Source organism: Falco biarmicus, chromosome 2 (assembly GCF_023638135.1).
Source record: "Falco biarmicus isolate bFalBia1 chromosome 2, bFalBia1.pri, whole genome shotgun sequence".
Lineage (NCBI taxonomy): Eukaryota > Metazoa > Chordata > Aves > Falconiformes > Falconidae > Falco > Falco biarmicus.
In genome coordinates this window covers 24,499,144-24,519,852 of record NC_079289.1, presented here as the reverse complement: position 1 = coordinate 24,519,852, position 20,709 = coordinate 24,499,144, and the positions used below count along the sequence as shown (strand labels likewise).

Below are 20,709 nucleotides of genomic sequence, written 5' to 3'. Positions count from 1 at the left end.
CAATACACCAGCACTCCTTATTACCAGAGTTAAAAGGTGTCAGTCACAGTGTAGCATCTCCCCTCACTGGGCAATGCATGAACATGACTCAGAAAAGATGATTCCTCAACAAAGAGCTTAAAACCCTAACCAAAACCAAACATCAGATGGAGAAAACCACACATGAGAATGATGAGGTAATACTCTTCTATCTAATACAACAGCATCAACATTTCACATGTGGCTTCACAGTGTTTAAAGGCACCAATGTTAAGAAGTTTCAATGGGAGAGGAGACTGAGAATTTTAAATGAAAATAATGAAGTAGCTTTGCAAACAACTTAAGGACAGAGAAAAATGCTTACTAAAAATACAAGTAGCAAGCAGATAGCCAAATTTTCTCTATGATAGTAGATGGAATAATCCCTCAACACTTTGAAAGCTAAGAAAAACAGGCAGGTATGATCTCATCCAAAAGCAGAACACAGCAGAGGACAACAGAGGATGAGAAGGTGAAAGGCAGAGGACAGACACCCTCTCCAAAATTCTCACCAAGTTTGACCTATGCTGTATAACCCAACCAAGACTATAACTAAGTACCAATCAACGTGTAAGATGAGGAGAACCACACAATATCATGGTTTCTGTTTGTTTGACCCCAAAAGGCTGAACTTTACAGATACTATGCAGAAAGTATGCAGATGAGGAAATTCAGAATATAACAACTTCAGAGATCAAAGTCAATAACCGACAATTACTGCATAAGGAACAAGAAGTTAGTAATGCTCTTGTCCAGTGTTCAAAGAGGCAGGCAGAGGACTTGTGGGGATGGGGGAGGGATTGAGAACTGCATTTAAATTCTGTCACTCAAGGTGATGCTCAGATCAAGCGTAAGAGATAACAGATGCCAGTTAATTCAACAAGGAGACAGCACTGAAAAGGCTGCTGAGTTAATGTTTACAGATGACATCACTCCAAGACAAGACAGTACCAAAAGGAAAGAAATTAAAGTCCCATGGGATCTGTAGATCTGTACACAGAATGTCAAAAAATGTAGAAAAGGAACAAAGTACGCACCAAAAAATTATATAGGTAACAAAAAAGACATAGGAGTCAAAATTCAGAAAAGCAAAGCAAAGCTTCAAGACCACCACTGGCAGCAACATTATGCAAGCTGACAGAGAAAATGAAGATATAAAACCTCTAAGAGAACTTTCTAAGAACACTTTCTGGTATTCCACTGAAACCAAACTTCCAATGAGACACAGGAGATATCAAATGGGAGACAGTCCAAGATGAAAGTTCAGTATAGAAATTGAGAGTCACGGCTGACTGAAAGCTGCCAGATTTTACTACAAGCAATGCCTGTGAAGACAAACATGCCAAGGTCAAAGCACCTTAGGAAGGTACTTGGGAAGTACATGAAGCTTCTTATCAGGCAGCAGAGTATTTCAATACTTTTAATCTGCAGTTCCACTGCAGTATAAAGTTTAACATCACAAAATATTTACTTTTAAAGTGTACATTCTTACATAGTAGAGGAAGTCAACCTAAAAGACCCCAGCGTCACATCAAGATCTTGACCACTAGGTTAAGAATGCGAACTTGACAAAGAGTAGAATGAATGAAGAACAGTGGAACAAAGATGGAGAATAAATGTCCACAGAAGGAAAGTAGTAGTCACAAGGAAAAAGACTAAAACTGAGCATATGAAGAAGAACTGCAAGAAAACCTGTGGCAACAAAAAGAGAATTAACCTCAAAATCTTTACTAAGATTAGAAGTTTACCATGACAAGATTTAAGGATCGATTACATTCCTTTGTTTCTCTGAACTGTTATCTGTTTAATTTAGACCTATGATAGCTCAAAAAAGTTGCAGTTAAATGTTTTTCTGCTTTTCCCCTAATATCCTTTTCCCCTGAATTTATTAGCTTATTCACCAAGCCAAACTCTGAAAATGTCAAATTGTGAGAGGTTTCTGGTGATAAAGTTGCAGAGATGGCATAAGCACTGACATAGGTATTAGTTTTGATTTCACATTTTTCCCACGCAGCATTCCTTCAAGCTCTGACCAACCAAATTGCTTAACAAAAAATGCACAATAAAAACTTCTGATAAGCAGCTATTTCTATCTAGCAGGATATTTGCTAGTTTTCCTGTGCAAAAATTAAATTAGTGCAACAATTAAAATTACACTTCATTGGTGTTTGTGAGAGTCAAAGGGCTAAATCTACACACACGACAGTAAAAATATCCCTAGAGAGGAAAAGCAAAATATACATTGCTCTATATAATTACTAGTTTAGTACCAGTACATTTACAGATATGCAAGCATCTGAATTACACTCAGTTTCGTTTATGGTACATTTAGCAACAGCTGTGATATCCCACAGTAGAATACTTTCTATGAGTAATCTTAACACCTACTTTGGTGTTACTGCTTTAATCCAATGGAAATAGTTTCCTCTGCTATAGGCGCTTTAAAATAGTTTACAAAAAGAAATATTCAGTGTATTAAAATGTCAACAGAAAATAGGTATAATTTTAAACACCTAAATTGTTTCTGAAGTTGAGAAATAGTCAACCAGGCAAGACAAATAATGGAGTCTTATGGAAGATTAATACCCAAAAGAGCTACTGATACGTGGATACTTTATTCCTCTTGTTGTTTTCTTTTCTCTTTTACTTCCCCAAGACGTTTACATACCTGGAAAATATCTTCAACAAACTCAAATGCTCACTGATTGGAAAGATACTGCAAGTTCACATTAAAAAAATAATAATTGGGAAACAGGAATGCTGACACTTCCTGAGCTCACAACCATGGCTCACTGCTAGACAGAATAGAATCTTTACCAACTTTTAGCAAGCCACGAACAGGAACAAGTGTTTTAGCAAGTATACAATGACCCTATGCAAAATACTCCTCCTTCGGAATTATCACTAAATCAGTTCAAAAGATGGTAATGGGGAAATACTGCTATTTCGAAGGTAAGCATTGCAGTATAATAAGCAGCTCGAATAAAGTACCTGTATGGTTGGTTTTTTGGTGGGTTTTTTTTTTGTTTGGGTTTTTTTTGTTGTTGTTGTTTGGTTTTTTTTCCCAAAGTTTAGTTACCACAAAAAGTTGGTTTAGTCAACACAGTACTGCAATTTTAAACATTGGGGGAGGGGGAGCTTCTAGAAGAACACATGATGATAATGTGGCTGGCCTGGCTGCCTGCCTTTCTTTACTACCCTTAAAGCATTCACCTAGGATGCCAGAAACTGAAATTCTCATCTGTGAGGTAGCCTGGGCCTGAATGTAAGTCTTTGGCATTCACTCTTCATTTCCAGGCTGCAAGTATAGGCTGAGGTGGGGTTTCCTCATTCCCTTCTATTGTTCTAGAAACAGAGAAGAGTGAAAATGACTCATGAGCTAACTAATTACCAAACTCTCCTGAAACTTTTAGTGGGCACCTAGAACCAAGTCTCTGACTCGCTGAATGTTTAAACACATCATTAAAAATGTAGAACAAGCATCAACAGAAAAGACAGAATTCTGTGATGATTTATATACTCCCCTGGAGCATTGTGTGACATGGTCCAAACTATTTCCACAAAAATTACAATTATAACTATGACTTTAAAACAACTAGGATGCAGTCTAACCACTGACCTCTAATAGGTAAAAGAATGCCACTGACATCTTTGCAGCTCTGTCAATGGTGCTTAAATCTAGCTCCTCTTTTCTTTGGGCTTTTCTTTCCTAAGAAATGATAGAAATAAAATTAATTTGTTTAAGGCTAAATGGTATATTTGTACAATGAAAACCTGGTGATAAAATACAAAATGTCTCATTATTTATTCAGATAAAAACTACACTGCAGAAGCACTTGTGCTTTAACTCACAAACCCGAGACTCTAACGCCTAGGTCAGAAAACTCAGCTTCCAATTTGAGTTTAAAAACTTAAGCCACTTGCATATTCTGTAGGCCTTCCCCTACTTTTATGTCAACTCTAAAATCAACATGAAACTCCAAATCAGGATCTTTTCGTTCTTATATTTTGAGCCAATTACTGCAGCCTAACTGTGGAAGCTTTATACTAAAAGTAGAGACAAGTCTTTTCTCATGCTAAGAACAGTAATTTGCAAATGTGGTTATATAAAGTTATTGGGATCCTTCTGGATTAAAGACAGTGTATGCATATAGACAGATACACAGACATGCAACCACATTAGTGTGTGCATGCTTATTTATCACATATGCCATAAGCATTGTAATGACTGATTTATCTGTTTACGGCCTGCAGCATGAGAACTGAAAGTCATCTTAAGTCAAACACACTCTCAACAATTGTGCTAAATTTCTTGCCTTAGTAATATCAAAAAAACCCTTTAAAATAGATTTCAAATGTACATTTTTTGCACATTTGTTTACTACTTGAAATTTGAAAAAATAGTATCGAGTTGTCACTTGTTCCTCAATAAACTGCATGCTCTTTCATAGTTTTGTAATACAAAAACTATGTTGCTTACCACTTCAGAACTCATGATATGTCTTAAAACAAAACCCAAAAAAAAGTTCATCACCTATGCCTTTGCTTTGATAACTAAAGAAAAAACTTACTTACACCTTTGCATGTCATTCTCATGATTCCACCCAAACTTATCACAGAACGGTTTGGATTGTAAAGAACCCTTAAAGACTATATAGTTCCAACACCCTGCCAAGGGCAGGGACACCTTCCACTAGACCAGGCTGCTCAAAGCCCCATCCAGCCTGGCCTTGAGCACTGCCAGGGATGGGGCATCCACAGCTGCTCTGGGCAACCTCTTCCTCTTCCAGTGTCTTGCCACCCTCACAGTAAAGAATTTCTTCCTAATGTCTAATCTAAATTTATCTTCCCTCACCAATTCCTAAAGAGCCTAGATAAAATGCAGAACTAGGTCAGGCTATCTTGGATCTCAGTCACCCTCTGGAAGTGCCCCCCTCCACATACAGCAGAAGGAATCTAGACAACTCATGTTCCCAAGCTCAGTTTTCCCTGAGTTTCCAAAGAAAGCAAAATCTGTACGCTATGTACAAAGTACACTAGCCTGGAATAGCACGTGCCTCACTTCAAGAGGGGATTTACTTTTGTTATTCAAATATTCTAAAAGCTGAAAATACTGCTGGTCAGCATTATAGCCTACCATCTGGGGACAAATATACCCACCAATAGAGCACCTACACATCCAGTGGAAAGGCAAGACTTTTTGCCATGGCGTGGCAATGATGACCCAACATTGGTAAGTCACATAACTTACCTTTTGGCTGGACTATAACAATCCATGCATGAAACACTTTCCACACCAGCCAATCCCGAAAGCTACAGTACATCCTGGGTAGACAAAGCAGCCATGGCAACATGAACTTCAGTCTTCTCTCTGTTAAACGTGTCTTCCCAGTGACTAGAATATCAAGATGTTGATACCTGTCTTCAAAGACTCAACTAATGACACTTAAAAAAGATCTCTTGAAACTCCAAAAGGAAAACTACAGATGGTAACTCTTCTTCCTTGGTACAAAGGTACAGGTTGTTTATAAAGGAGAAAAACTATTATATAAGAAAATTCTGGAAAAGAATGAAAAATCACAGTAACTAAGAACGTCATTCTCTGTCTCAAGTCCTTCCTTGATTTTACCCATAGAAATAGGTTAAAAGGCAGGTCCTGCTTGACTAACCTGACTTTCTTCTATGACAAGGTGACCCACTTAGTGGATGAGGGAAAGGCTGTGATGTCATCTACCTCAACCTTAGTAAAGCCTTTGATACAGTTTCCCACAGCATTCTACTGGAGAAACTGGCTACTCATGGTGAGAATGAGTGTACTCTGTGCTGGGTTAGAAGCTGGCTGGCTGGCCAGGCCCAAAGAGCGGTGGTGAATGGAGTTAACATCCAGCTGGTGGCCAGTCACAAGTGGTGCTCCCCAGGGCTCAGTGCTGGGGCCAGTTCCATTCAATCTCTTTATCAATGATCTAGATGAGAGGATCGAGTGCGCCCTCAGAAAGCTGGCAGACGACACCAAGTTGGGGGACAGGATCTGCGGGAGGGCAGGAGGCTCTGCAGAGGGGTCTGGGCAGGCTGGGCCGATGGGCCGAGGCCAGTGGTGTGAGGTTCAACCAGGCTCAGTGCCGGGCCCTGCCCGTGGGTCACACCAGCCCCAGGCAGCGCTACAGGCTGGGGCAGGGGGCTGGGAACTGCCCGGTGGGAAAGGGCCTGGGGGTGCTGGCTGACAGCCGACTGGGCATGAGCCCCCAGTGTGCCCAGGTGGCCAAGGGGCCAGCAGCGTCCTGGCTGGTGTCAGAAACAGTGTGGCCAGCAGGGGCCAGGGCAGTGACAGCCCCCTGGACTGGGCACTGGTGAGGCCGCACCTCGAACCCTGGGTTCAGTGTCGGGCCCCTCGCTGCAGGAGGGACGTCGAGGGGCTGGAGCGTGTCCAGGGAAGGGCAGCGGGGCTGGGGCACAAGTCTGATGAGGAGCAGCTAAGGGAACTGACATGGTTTTATCTGGAGAGGAGGAGGCTCAGAGGGGATCTTACTACTCTACAACTACCAGAAAGGCAGGTGGGTGTTGGTCTCTTCGCCCAGATAACAGGCAACAGGACAAGAGGAAATGGCCTCAAGTTGCACCAGGGGAGGTTTAGATAGAATATTAGGAAAAATTTATTCACGGAAAGGGTGGTCAAGCATTGGAACAGGCTGCCCAGAGAGGTGGTTGACTCACCATCCCTGGAGGCATTTAAAAAACACGTAAATACAGTGCTTAGAGACATGGTTTAGTGATGGACTTGGTAGTCCTGGGTTAACAGTTGGACTTGATCATCTCAAAGGTCCTTTCCAACCTAAATGATTATACAGAAAGAAAAAAACAAAAAAGTCTTTCTTAAGGACAGGCAGGGTCTTTAAAAAAAAAGATAAAGAATACAAGAAATGATGTATTACATCAGACCAATGCTCCACCTAGTCCAGTATATTGTCTTGAACAGCGGAAATAGGAAACACTACTTAGGGACACCACAAGACCTTCACAATGCTCCTCATACTATTAACAGCATTAACAACTATATTAGGAAATGCCAGAAGTTACATTGCTGACTATTTTTCTTACCATATATTCATGGACCTGTTCTCTCCTGAAACTGCTGGTATGGTCTGCTTCCACAGCTTCCTGTGGCAGCAAGTTCCTAAATTTTGCTACCTGCAGCATAAAACACTTTTGTTTGTCCGTTTTAAAGCGATCTCCTGCTGAATCAAACAATAGATGACAGATGGTAGTTACATCATTAACATACCATTGCAATGTTCCTAAATGTAACTTTCCTAAGTAGTGAGATTATATTAAAACTTATGAAAACTGAGCACTGTCCAAAGCCAAAAAAAATTTCTATCAATGCCTCCATGGGTGTTTTGTGAAGTGATACACAGCACATTTGCTAAGAGCAATAAAAGCAGCAACCAGCACCTGGCTATGCTATGAGATTGCACAGAAAGAGATGAAAGAACACCAAGAGGAAATGGCCTGTAACACCAGATAAGGACAGGTGAACAGGGAAACAGAGTAATAAAGTTTCTATAGACAGGTGCTGACCCTTCAAGGGTAAAATGGGGGATAAATGGGACAAGGGACTTGATTGTTTTCCACAAAGGTGGTTATCTCTGTTAGGAACAAAGCCTTCAACTAAGTCCAAAAAAACCCCAACAAGCAAAACCCATATCTTCTCAGCTCCATTCAGAGTTCTGTTAGCAACCGTACTAGAAGCATGCTAAGTCTTCCCAGTGTTCAGCTTTGATGTCAGAATGAACTGACAACTACTCAGAAACTGCTGCAACAAAGACATGTTTAAGCTAGCTCTTTTCAGAACAAACAGACCCAAGTGCTCAGCATCTATAAGAGTGAAAAGTAGGTACTTTTAAGTATTGAACTACTATAGTATAGCAGAGGCAGCACCAGGCTACAGTCCTTATCTCACGTCTGGAAACTTTTTGCTGGAATGACATCAAACTTGTTTCAGGAAAGGCAGAAGCTTGCAGAATTTTTCTTCTCATAATTTATCTCACATGTCAAGTAAAAAAACATTTTATCACTCAGTATCCTATTAACATTTGAAATGTTTCTTAAATACTTGGTTCTAGATATTATGAAGTTATTACAAGTTGTTACAAGTAATTTATAATAATCCTAGTTGTTATTACAAGTACCTTGAGATCCTAGCAGCATGGTAAAATTCAGTTTCATGTTAAATTTTTGCAATAACAACTACAAAGTATCACGAAATCTCATTTTAAAATATTGTGTACTACAAAAAGCAATGCATCAGTTTCACAGTGCAAGTGCACATTTTCAGAAAAACAATTAAATACAAGAATTGCAAATACAAGGAAAAAAATCAAGCTTCTGTCTGACCAGACTACATGAGCAAAGAAACAAAATACAAAGTATCTGTGAATCACCAATTAACTAACAATGCTGCTGAGCATTTAGGCACTGTTCATACAGCCACTTCTCAAAGCATAACCATGTTTTATTTATACTAAAAAGGGAGCCACAAGTGAAAACAAATACAGACCATACAGTTCTTACCTCTGCTTATTTTACTAATTGTTCTGCTTTTTTCAGACTTCTAGAAGAAAGGAGAAAAAGCAAAATAAGGATACACATAAAAACGCAAATATTTCTATAGACACACACAGAGGTACTCAAAGCATTCATCAGAGTGTTAATGAATAGAGGTTTTAACTCAACAAATGAAAAAACTAATGTAAAAGTTTTTCATCATTAAAAACTGGAACAGGTATCCTACATGTTTGCATACTATTACTTAGACAATACAGTAAATGAATAAAAAGGAAAAAAATGCAAAACCCAACACAATCTTACTCATTTGATCCACTATCAAGCATCTATCGAAACACAATTCTTAAAGTAAGATTCAAAAGCAATTTATATGAAGACAAACAAATATGAAAAGGGTGTTGTACATAAGATGACTTCACTGGGATTTACTCAGGTATCACATATATTTGTGATGGAATTTTAACAAAGTTCTGAGGAACAGACAACAGTGACATTGCATTTGCATCGTTAACCAGGCAACCAAAACACACACACAAAAATATCTCAGGAGGATATTAAATTGCTTCTAAATAACAGAGGCTAGGCAGAAAGATGTTTAAGAACTGCTGACTGGTAAAGAGATAGGACTGGAGAAAGAGTTCTGCACTTCCTATAAAAATAGGAAGGAAAACAGAGCCTTTGCTTATTGCACAATTTCTCCCTGGTAACAGCACCTAGTGCTTTGTTTCTCCACATATAAAATCAAGATCATATTTACTAATTGCATAAGAATGTTGTAGTATTTATCTTGGGTCAAGAGTTTTAAGACCTTCAGATAGAAATGCCATACAAGGCATTCCTTGGCAATAAGCTCATATATAGTTTTCCTTCCCTTTTGAATTAATTCCTATTTGTAAACACATTCCCCCTTCTCCCACCCACGCCCGCCCCCCCCCCTCCTTTTTTTTTTTAAATCATGTACATCTAATCCTTTTAGTCCTACTTGCATCAGATGATCTCTTCCTCCATCTAGGTCTGACTTTTACACTGAAATGCATAAGCTCCAACTTCTTGTTAGCCATTGCATCTAGGCTTATGACCCTGTTTTGCTGGGTTAATAAAGTTTACAAAAATCCTTATAAGACTAACTTATTTTTATGACTATACACAGCACTGCCATCTCACAGCATAATACCACCTTTTAAATTAACGTATATCATAAACAACATGTTAAGACTAATTTTTTATATAAACAAAAAGGTATGATTTGTGGTACACAGTATGATGAACAAGCCATATTTTACAATTACCTTGATTAAAACAAAAAACAAAACACTTGTTGCCCATTATGTGCCTGTTAATGTAAAAAAAAAAAAAAAAAAAAAGGTGAGAAAAAAGGGATTTTGGCCTGAAGAATTATAGGAGGCACCCCTGACAATCTGAGAGAAGGTTTTGAACTCTAAAATAGTAGGAAGCCTTCATAAATTTATCATTCTTATAAAGGATATATGTTAAACAACTAGATTGAGAAAATAATGGAATTTGACAAAGAGAAACTTAGAAGTAATGAAAACAGAATGACATTACCTAGTCTCCCAGATACACTGCAGCAGATCAGCAGTTTGTAACAGGGATCTTTTTCATTACTGTAGATATAGCAATCATCATAAAATCCAAAAAATTAGAGACAGGTATCTCTGACCATACTTCTATTGCATTTACTGTGAGATCGCTAGATCTAAATGGCAGTTCTAGATTCTATTTCTTGATTCCTTGTAGTACATTTTATTTCCCCCCTTAAATCTCTTTTATACATACACAAATACCTGTTACAAATATATACATATAAATAAAAAGGGTAGATGGAAGTCGGTTGAAGGACATACATGCATATGCACCTAACATTCCTTACACTGTTTAAGGGTAGGGCTAGCTCTGACCATTCGTTCTTCTAATCTGTTAATTTGAAATTTCATTTGCAAGCTTTACTTGAGCCGTGACTAGGGTAGCAATACGTAGTAATGCTAATTTAGCAGAGAGGCAGCCATTTCCCTCTTCATATATTGTATATTTAAAAAAAAACAAGAGGAAAGGAAAATTGTCTCTGAACTAATAAATCTTACATATTCAAAAACTGTTCTCAAAGCAGTAACACTATAAACTTGTAGAAGCTACGCAAAATCACCAAGTTTTTATTACTGTAAGTTTTTAATGCAGTCTTCAGCTAATAGTGGAAAAAAGAAAATAAACTGTTTTCTAAATTACAATTTTGTTCCACAACAAAACCCCAAAAAACTAATTCACTTAATGCAAATGTCAATGTACTAAAAAATCCAGCATAAGAAAGAAATCAGAAATGCTAAGTATAAGTTTATTCTAATGAGTCTAAGCATCCCTAGGATAAACTGAGATCCTAGTAATACTAGAAGAATAGTGCTATATGCAACTTGTGTCCCATTAAAGGTGTCTCATATGCCACACAGAACAGAAAGACATCATATGACATTTAGTACCACTGAAGTCAATGATCAAAATCCATGTCACAGATGTTAGACTTTCTGCTCTGGTCTCTTCTAGATGATTTTATAATGTCTGTAAAATGTTCCTGCTTTGGCAATTAAAATTTATTACCTGCAGCACTGGTAGTTCAGTCTTATCTTCTGCACCTTCAGGAACTACAGTTACAGCAAAAGCTGAAAGAAAAAGCAGACTCTTGATATTATAGGAGCTCATTTTTGTACTCGACAAAGTTCTGCAGCAAAAGAAAAAAAAAAGCCATTTACTGCTTGAAATTGATTTCAAAGTGATTGCTAGCAACTGTCTATTCCTTTGACACATTAGAAACCTGGAAAGTGGGAAAGCAAGATAAGACTGTCCAAAGCCTGTGGTGCTCCATCTCTGATTACCTATACTCCTATGTTCTTTCAACCAGAGACCCAATTTCATCAGCTGACAATGACACCTCAGGTCCTGACTAACTTGAACCTCAAATCACACCACTAAATGAAGACATCTCAATATCATTCTAACACTGTAGACTCAGGCTGACTGACCATAGCTACATTTCAACAAGGCATTTAGCCAGGAAGAAGAAAACACAGTACAAGTAGGAGTGTTCCCCCCAGTGTTATCCTCAAGTAAAATGTTCTGCACTTCTAGTTCGAAAGTGCACAGAGAACACCTCAATCTGCCCATTACATCCCTTGTTGACAGCTTGTTCTGATTGTTTTCCTCCTTCTCTCCCAACGTAACAGTACGTACAGCTCCAGATAAGGAATAGCTTCCCCAACACAAACCAGATCCTCTTCTACTTGACATGATCCTAATTACAAGATCAACACAAAACACCCTTATCCCACAAAATGTATTTATTAACCCGAAGAAGTATCACTTCATACATTCTGCTTATTTGCAAAACTGAATGCAAGCAGAATTTTCATTACTTTCACTTTCTAATACGCAACTGAGAAAGAGCACACAAGACCTGACACAACTTTGAGTGACAAGAGATGCTGCCTCTCTCACTGTAGCATTCAATGACACGTGCCACGCTGCTTCTGAGATTTATAAAATGTTAATGCACATGATCCTTGAAACAAATCAGACAATACTGAGACAGTCTGGGAAAAAAAGAACTATTTCATGCCATGCCTTTAAGAACACAGATAAAGCTCTTTGGAGAATTATTTTAAAAACCTACTTCATCTTCATTACAATACCACAGAATCGTTGAGGTTGGAAAGGATACCTGAAAATCAACTACTTGAACATCCTTCCCAGAGCAGGATGCTCACAACCTTGTCAAGTTTTGAGTACTTTCTAGTACAGAAACTCTACAAACTCTCCAAGCAACCTCTTCCAGTATTCCATCACTTCTAAGAGTAAAAAAAAGAAATAAATTCTTACATTTAAATGTATTTAAATTTTTGCCCATGGTCCCCTATCCTGTCATTAGGCACCACAGAGAAAAGTCTGGCTCTGTCTTCTTTACTGCTCCCCAACAGGTATTTATTTACACGTGCTGGTAAGATCCTCCCTGAACCTTTACTTCTCCAGGCCCAGCTCCCTCAGCCTCTCCTTGTATGTCAAGTGCTCCCATCTATTAATAATCCTCATGGGTCCTTTGCTGGGCTCACTCCAGTATGCCCATGTCTCTCTTGCACGGGGGAGCCCAGAACTGGACACAACACCCCACGTGTGTCTCACCAGTGTCAAGCAGAGAGGATCACCTTTCTTGACCTACTGACAACACTCTTACTAATGCAACCCAGCAGGCTGCTGGCCATCTTTGCCGGTTCATGGTCAGATTGCTGCCCAAGAGGACCCTCAGGTCCTTCTCTGCAAAGCTGCTTTCCAGACAGTGTGCCCCTAGTGTGCACTGGTGCTTGGGGCGACTCCTTGCCAGGGGCAGAACCTGGCGCTTCCCTGTGCTGAACTTTGTTTTCCAAGTTTCCCATTTCTCCAGCCCACTGAGGTCCCTCTGAATAGCAGCACAACCAGCTGGTGCATCAACCCCACCTACCCATTTTGTATCCTATGCAAACTTGCTGATGGTGCACTTTGTCCCGTTGTCCAGGTCACTAATGAAAAGGCTGGAGTCATTACCAAGCCCTGGAGTGTACCATGCTACTGATCAGACGCCGTGAGCCCAGCAAGTCAGACAGTTTTCTATCGCACTGCCCACATATCTAGCCCATACTTCATCAGTTTGTGTATGACGTTATAGGACACAGTACTGAACTCTTGCTAAAACTGAGACAAACACCATCCACTGCCTTTCCCACATTCATGAAGGCAGTCATCACAGAAGTCTTTTGGGTTGGCCAAGCATGACTGCCACTTCATATAAACGTGCTGACTTCTCCCTATCACCTTCTTGTCCTCCATATGCTTGTCTTGTCCTTCCTTGTTTGGCAACGGTATCCAGGATTATTTTGCTCCACCACCTTCCCAGGGACTGAAGTGATACTGGCCAACTTCTGGTTTCTCCAGATTGTCCTCCTTGCCTTCCCTGAAGGCAGAGGTGACATTTGCTCTCTTCTAGTCTTCAGGAATCTCCCCCAGTCAACATGACTTTCAAAGATTATCAAGAGCCACCTTGCATTGGCATTGTTAAACTCCATCAGCACTTGTGGGTGCCTCCTGTCAGGTCCTGAGGACTCCCATACGTCCGGTTTATTTCAATGTTCCCTAAACTGGTCCTGCTCCAGTGAAAGTAAGTCTTCCTTGCTCTAGGCCTTCCCATAATTTTCAGGGGCCTGGGATTGCTGAAGGTGGCTCTTACCAGTACAGACCAAGGAAAAGAAGGTTTTGGTTCCTCATGCTCTTCCACACCCTTCTTCTAACAAGTCCCTCGCCTCACTCAGAAGCAGGCCCACATTTTCCCTAATCTCCCTTTTGCTGCTGATGCACCTGTAGAAGCCCTTTTTCTTGCCTTTCTCAAGTTGAATCCCTCACCAGATTCAATGCCAGGTGGGCTCTGGCTTTCCTAACAGCATACTTGCACTCTCAGACAGCATCTCCATATTACTCTTGGGGTAAGCTGACCCTGTTTCCATCTCTTGTGTGCTTCCTTTTGATGTCTGAGTTTTGTCAGGAGCTCCTTGTTCATGCATGTGGGCCTCCTGCCATCTTTGCTTGCCTTCCTGCATGTGGGGATGGACCATTCTTGAACTTGTAGGAGGTGAGCTTTGAAAATCAACCAGCTCTCCTGGTCTCTCATATCAATCTTCCTGTACTGTTGAGGACAGTGGTAGACCGATTACGCCTGGCTAAAAGTGACTTCTGTTGCAGCTACCCTGACATACAGTACAACTTCAACACTCACACATATTGTTTATTAAACAAGCCAGTATCTGTGAGGAATGCTCAAGTCTCTCTATATACCATTACTCTCTCTCCCAGCGATTTCAGACATGCAGCCTCCCCGTCTTTTGCAACAAATAAACATATTCAAATGACTCTGTATCTTTTACATTAAATATTCCAGGAAGACTCCTTCCAGCTAATACATTTTAATGATAAGAGCCGTTCATACTATTTTTAAACTACTGAAGAAACATTCGCTGAACAAACCAGCAGACCCCTGAAGACACTGAAAACAAAAGCCTCAAGAGTCTTCACCCAGCAGTAACCCAGCTTTTCACTCAGACAGACTGTACGAATTTATTTTAGCAACAACCATGCCATGGCCCCTCTATTACCTTAGTAGCAAATCTGTTATGCATGCATAATTTGATAGCAGTAAAGAAGTCTTCAGAAGTAAACTGGGATGCACTGGTGGGGTAAGCTAAAGTCTTACTAACGTATGGCCAAGACTCTTCTGGCTAAGAAACCTGATCTCTCAGCCTGGAAATAAATATCCTTTTCTAGGGATTTACTGGGAAAAGGGTGGCATGAAAAGAACGCGGTATATCTAGCTGCCATACAACTTACCAACAAAGGGGCCCCAGGGGAGGTAGGAAATACAATGCCTGGGCACAAGTGGACATCTCTAAGATTAAGTCAACCACCCGCAATTCACTCCCAAGAGGTTTCTGAAAAAGGTGTGCCCAGGAGTGGACGTGGCACAAATAGAAAAATTCTAACTCACTCATGACCAGATCAGTTATACAAACACAGGTAGAAACTGTAAACTCTCTGTGGCAAGGAAATCTTTTTGTTGCATGTAAAATACACGCACACAAAGGATGACTTGTGTCTGGGAGCTATCAGATGCTACCATAACAGGACAGTAACTTTTCATGTCCAAACATCATTACCAATTCAGACAACTGCAACAGATTTTTTTCCATAGAGAACTCTCAAAGACACACATCAGTCTCTGGAGCTCGAAGTACCTTTGCTAACCCAGGATCTCTTCTAGTCCCTTTGAGTTTTGATGCAATGCAAGCACATCTCAGGTGGGCCACTGACTTGCCAAAGAGCACAGAGAAAATACATTGCAAGAAGAAACTTACTAGCTGGTAGGCACCACACTAAACAAAAAGGCTAGGGTGATTAACTGTATGATTTCTCACAAACAAAACTACCTAAAAAAAAAAAGGAAAAAAAAACCCAGCAAGGTGCTGTCTTAAATGCAACCTGTAATTTTGTATTGGTCACTTCATTTTTTAATGCCTTGTGTACTTTGAAGATTCTTAACACACAGCTATTCACATCATTTGGCACAAGCAGACAGAAGCTGAATGCGTCAATTGCCAATCCTCCCCTCATTCTGCTAAATGCTCAAGAACTGAGGATAAGAAAACGAATGAAATGTTAGAAAGACTTTTAAAGCTCATTATTTTCAACGATCTTATCTTTATTTCTTTTGAAAGCAGGACTAAAATCCACTGAAAAAGCTAGACTGTATTTGGAGCCATTCAAAACCTGGAAATTTAATCAGAAAATGTAATATAAGCAGCTTCAATTCCTATTTATTTTTCTCAAGTGTTCCATTCTTTCCATTAAAATTCTGGTGAGTAAATAGACTTGCTTACATCGCTAGAAAGTAAAATTCAATCATTTATTCTCATTGTTCAGCAGCTGCACTGCAGAAATATGTGCCAACAAACTATTAGGAAAATGGACGTAAATACTGTAATATTAAACCACAATATACTGTATAAATATATTTAATGATATAGTACAAAATTATAAATGTAGAAGTAATCCTTTCTTCAGTACTACCCTTTCTACTGTAAACAACTTCTGAACATTTACAATTACATGTCCTTTAAGTGCAAAGGACATTAAAAACTGAGTCCGTTCTTTTGCTTTCACAGAAAAAACCAACTGAAATAGGAAGGCAACACTTCTGTTATCTTCCTCTTTTACAGTCTGATTCAAGGCTGACTGACCCAGAGTCATTCCAATCACCTCACCAGGCTGTGGGTCAGTTTAAATGAGCTACAAAAAAGTTACAATTCTATGACTTACATAAGGCAAAACCATGACTAGTAATAACCACTTCAAATAACAAAAGCCATTATGTTGTAAACAGTAGACAAAGCATTTAAAATAGAATTGCTTTATGCTTCTAACCATAATTTAATGAAAAGCCTATTTTTGTTTTGGTTGGGTTTCATCCCCCTCCCAAGTTTTCAAAGAACATAAGATTCTATGGATTGACATGTTTCCAGAGAAAATCTGCACTGACACTGTCAGTCAGAGAGACGGGATCTTCCACAATAAGACAGCCTGGGAGCACTAGCAAGCAAAATGAATTAGTTTCATGTATTCATATGCAAGCTTTTATAACATTTCTTCATTGTTGCTACATTTTCATTATCAAAGACCGTGGTCTAGCCAGGTAACAATGAAGACTTACAGATTTATCAGCCCAAAATGGGGAGAGAGCAAAAGGGAAGAGGAAGAGGAGAGGGCGATGCAAGTAAATTTCCAGCATCTGAAGCTTTTCATAAAAAAACAAAAGCAACTCATTTAATTTCTTTACACTGCTGGCATATATGGGAAGAAGGCTGCTGAAATCGCCACTGTGAGCCACGGAAATGTCTCAGTGCTGTGTACACCAGTGTCTTCATAAAAGGCGAGCAAAGAAAAACAGTAGAAGAAAATGCATCATCATTACCCTTCTGATTGTCTATAAGTCAGACCAAACAAAATCATCTGAATACTTTTTCCCATTCAGCAAGCAGCCACCTGCAAGCTGGAATTCATGGAACGACTTAACTACCAACAGACAAGCTGTTTTCTTCTGTGAGACGCAATACAAATTATTTTGGTTTTTCAAGAGCAAAGCTGATTGTTCTGCAAACTTATTATCCTGGCCCTCTCAAAAGCATAGAGTATTTAGGAAAGAAAGGCCTTCTATATAAAAGGATATTTTAAAAACTTCAAGAAAGTCACGATACTGCAAGAAGCTTCAGGTGAACAAATTCTATACAAGCACTAATCGAAACCTACTAAACAAGAGGTAACCGCACAAGCAAGAACCCAAGCTTTTCCATTTCTGCGTTCTACCTGCGCGTTTGCATGTATGTCCAAGAAACAGACATACACACGGGGAAAACTGATGCTGCTGTTCTCTGACTGCGATTGCAATCTGTTCAAGGTTACAAGTGCTACAGTACCTTGCTGAAGCACTGGAGCAGAACTACTCATCCCGGGAAGAATGAAATGCTGCTTTAGGAAGAGCAATGGACTCCTCCAAAGACCACGCTGCGTAGGTGAAAGGAAAAGTGTTTTACAAGAGAAAAATCATGGTATCACAGTTTTACTTTGCTGAACACAGGGTGTATTTGTACAGGTTTCCCCTGCAGGATTTTGATCCGCAAGTCATCGTAGTGGAAGAGAATCAAATCCAACCCTGACAAGCCTATGCCGAGAGAGACGGAAACATTCAGGAACAGAAATAATGAGAAACAGAACAGATGTAAACGTTTATTTCCCTCTCTTATACTCACGGCAACAGCTGCTAACTCCAAGAGCCTGTCCTGACCTAACTGCTGACACGCTACTAACCCCTCTCTTTTAACCTTCTCCCACCTGACCAGACACATTAAAAACGCCTCTAAAATGCAGTGATTTTCTTTTCACTACGCTGACATTTTAACTAGGCGGCGTTCCCTTTCCACCTCCCCCCGGCAACCCAGTCGGTAAGGCGCCGTTTCAAACGCGAGCACGAGTGGCTCCGCGGCGGGTTCAGCTCGCCGTGTGACTGGGGGGTGCTGGCCCCGAGCGGTGCCCCCGCCGCCAGGGCCGCCCCCCGCCCCGGGCACAGGGCCATCCCCCGCCGCCTCACACCGCCGCGGGGCGGGGAAGGGTCCCGGCGCTGCCCGTGCCCGGCAGCTCGGCGCCGGGGCCGCTGAGGGGAGCCCGCGCCGCCCGCCCGCGCCCCAGCCCGGCTCACCAACAAACTTCGGGGGAAGGGGCACCTCCCGCCTCCCCGCCCGCTTCCCCTCTCGTGGCGGGACGGAGGGGCGAGGGAGCGCCGGCAGCCCCCCCGCCAGGCTGCCCGGCTCTGTCCCGTGCCCTCCTCCCCCTCACCGCCTCCGCGGAGGGGCCGAGCGTCCCGGGTCTCCTCCCTTCACCTCGCCATGGCGGCCCGGCCCGGCCCCCGGCCACTCACCCCGGGTGCGGAGCGGCGGGAGAAGGAAGAGGAGGTGGGCGCACGCAGCGACAAGAAGCCAGCGCCTGCAGTCGGGCTCCCGAGACATCTTGGGAAGGGCCGCCGAGCCGCACGGCGGGGGAAGGAGGAGAGAGACACGGTGCGCCCGGCTGCCCGCCTCTGCCGCAGGAGCGCGGGCGAGCGGCCTCCGGCTGGTGGCGGCGGTGCCGCCAGCCCGCCCCTTCCCTGCCCCCCGCCGGGGCCCGGCAGGACCGGGCGCCAGCGCCGGGAGCGGGGGGGGGCGGAGCGGGGGCCGCGGCGCCCTCTGGCGGGCAGCTGCGGGAGAGGCGGCGCGCTGCGGCCCCGCGCCTACCGCCGGCCTCGGCCCCCCGCCGCCGGGCAGCCGCTCTGCGGACCCCCGGGCCGGGCCGCCAGCTCCCGGGGGCGCCCGGAGCTCCCCCATCCCAAGGTGTGCTTATGGGCTACATATCCAACCCACAACAATCCGTAACGTTACTGATCGTCCAGCACCTCTTTCCAAAACCAATAATGGCTTTAATTCTTAACGCTCAATTACTGCCTCCACAGAAAGTCCTCCAACAAGGCTTCTCCATCATCCAGTTCGGACAAAAGAGGGTTTTTTGGTTATTAACATCATCCTTCTCACAAATAAACTTAAATGTTGTCAAACGATACCTGGCACTCTTGACAGGAACCTGGTCTGCCATGACGAGTGGCCTAGCTGGTCTCTACAACAACCTTCACAAACCGTCACCCCAAAAGAGCATGTTACACCTCCAGACAGCCATTTCGTACCTGCCTGTGTACCCAGGAGCGGCGGCGTGGGGCACAGCAGGATGCACAGCCGTGCGACACGAGCGGGGCCCACCCTGGGACCCCAGACCCCACAGCTACTGACAACATGCCCATGGTGGTTAAAGAAATGCACACCTGGAGCCACCCAAAACTGGTTTTAGGGATAACACAGGGAACAACGAAGTAGTATCGAACATGCACAAACGTCACGATATAGACCGTAAACCTGGATGTAACAGAGCTGCAGACAAAGATCAGGAGTGTAACACCTTGTTAGCAAAATAAAAATGGTCCTGTGTGGATCCTGGAGCAAGGAAGAAGAAACCATGCACATGAATGTCAGATTTGTCTCAGCGAAGCACTCCACGTGCTGACAACTTGCTGTGACCCCCACGCACACCCCGGAATGAAACTGCCAACCTTCAGAGCCAGAGGAGCCACAGAAGGGTGAGCAGGAAAAGGAGCAGAAACCCAGCAGTGTGTATAGAATTTTCACTGCACTTTCACTCTTTCTTTTTCTGTAGCAATTAGATCTGTAATAATTACTATTAGATTCTTCACATTTCAACTATAGCAACAAGAAACTCTTGGCTTTACTAACATATCAGGCATGTTTCCTTTTTGCCCTTAAAGACGACTTTGCGCAGAACAGCTGGTGCCCCTAGGTAACAATTCCTTTCACGCTGGCTACGTGTAGACATGATTTCCAGTCAGGTCTACATGTACACATTTTCCCATCAAATACTTTCCACACAGACCCCTCCTACCAACCCAACCATTCAGTTTGCACTGATCTCACTGGAGACAAACAGTGTAATGTCCATGTCAGCCATAAACCTCCCATATTTTTAATCCAGCAAGGCCAACAGCATGGGTCCCCACTTGGACCTTTCCTCAAAACTCTCAGCACTTAGATCTACTTCATTCTTTTCCTGACAGATCAATATGGTACCTTAACTATGCCAGAGAGGTGATTTTGAAGATGAATGGAAATCTTTTCACAGTGATAAATACTCACTCTTGCCACAAGTTCAGGCAAGCACATCTATATTACTGTAACTTGGTAGCAGACTTCACACTTTCCTTTAAAACTATCTCAATAGCAATATATTAGCCAGACTTCACTGGGGAACACAGACTTACTCCATGCATTTGCTACTGCCCCTTATATTGCTGGGGCTTGAAGAGAGAGGTAAAATGGGACACAAGTGTGAGCAGCCACAGCTTATTATTTGCCTTACAAAACAACTGCTTGTTGCTGACATTCTGATTCAATAAATAAG

General features: G+C 42.0%; 1 protein-coding gene across 4 annotated transcripts in view; it reads right to left on the bottom strand.

Moving 5' to 3' along the window:
* B3GLCT (beta 3-glucosyltransferase) overlaps positions 1–18,862 on the bottom strand; it is a 69,649-nt gene extending 50,787 nt beyond the window's left edge. Inside the window, exons 1-5 of one of the 4 annotated variants that reach the window (XM_056328590.1) lie at positions 18,632–18,862; positions 11,191–11,252; positions 10,147–10,205; positions 8,587–8,626; positions 7,976–8,058 (exon numbers count right to left, since the gene is read on the bottom strand). In XM_056328590.1, the coding sequence (XP_056184565.1) occupies positions 7,976–8,051 (76 nt within the window). In that variant the 5' untranslated portion in view covers positions 8,052–8,058; positions 8,587–8,626; positions 10,147–10,205; positions 11,191–11,252; positions 18,632–18,862. Of the gene's footprint in view, positions 1–7,975; positions 8,059–8,586; positions 8,627–9,869; positions 9,914–10,146; positions 10,206–11,190; positions 11,253–18,631 lie in introns of all 4 variants that reach the window. The other 3 variants (XM_056328591.1, XM_056328589.1, XM_056328588.1) reach the window with 3 other exon arrangements.
* Positions 18,863–20,709: the final 1,847 nt, after the last annotated feature.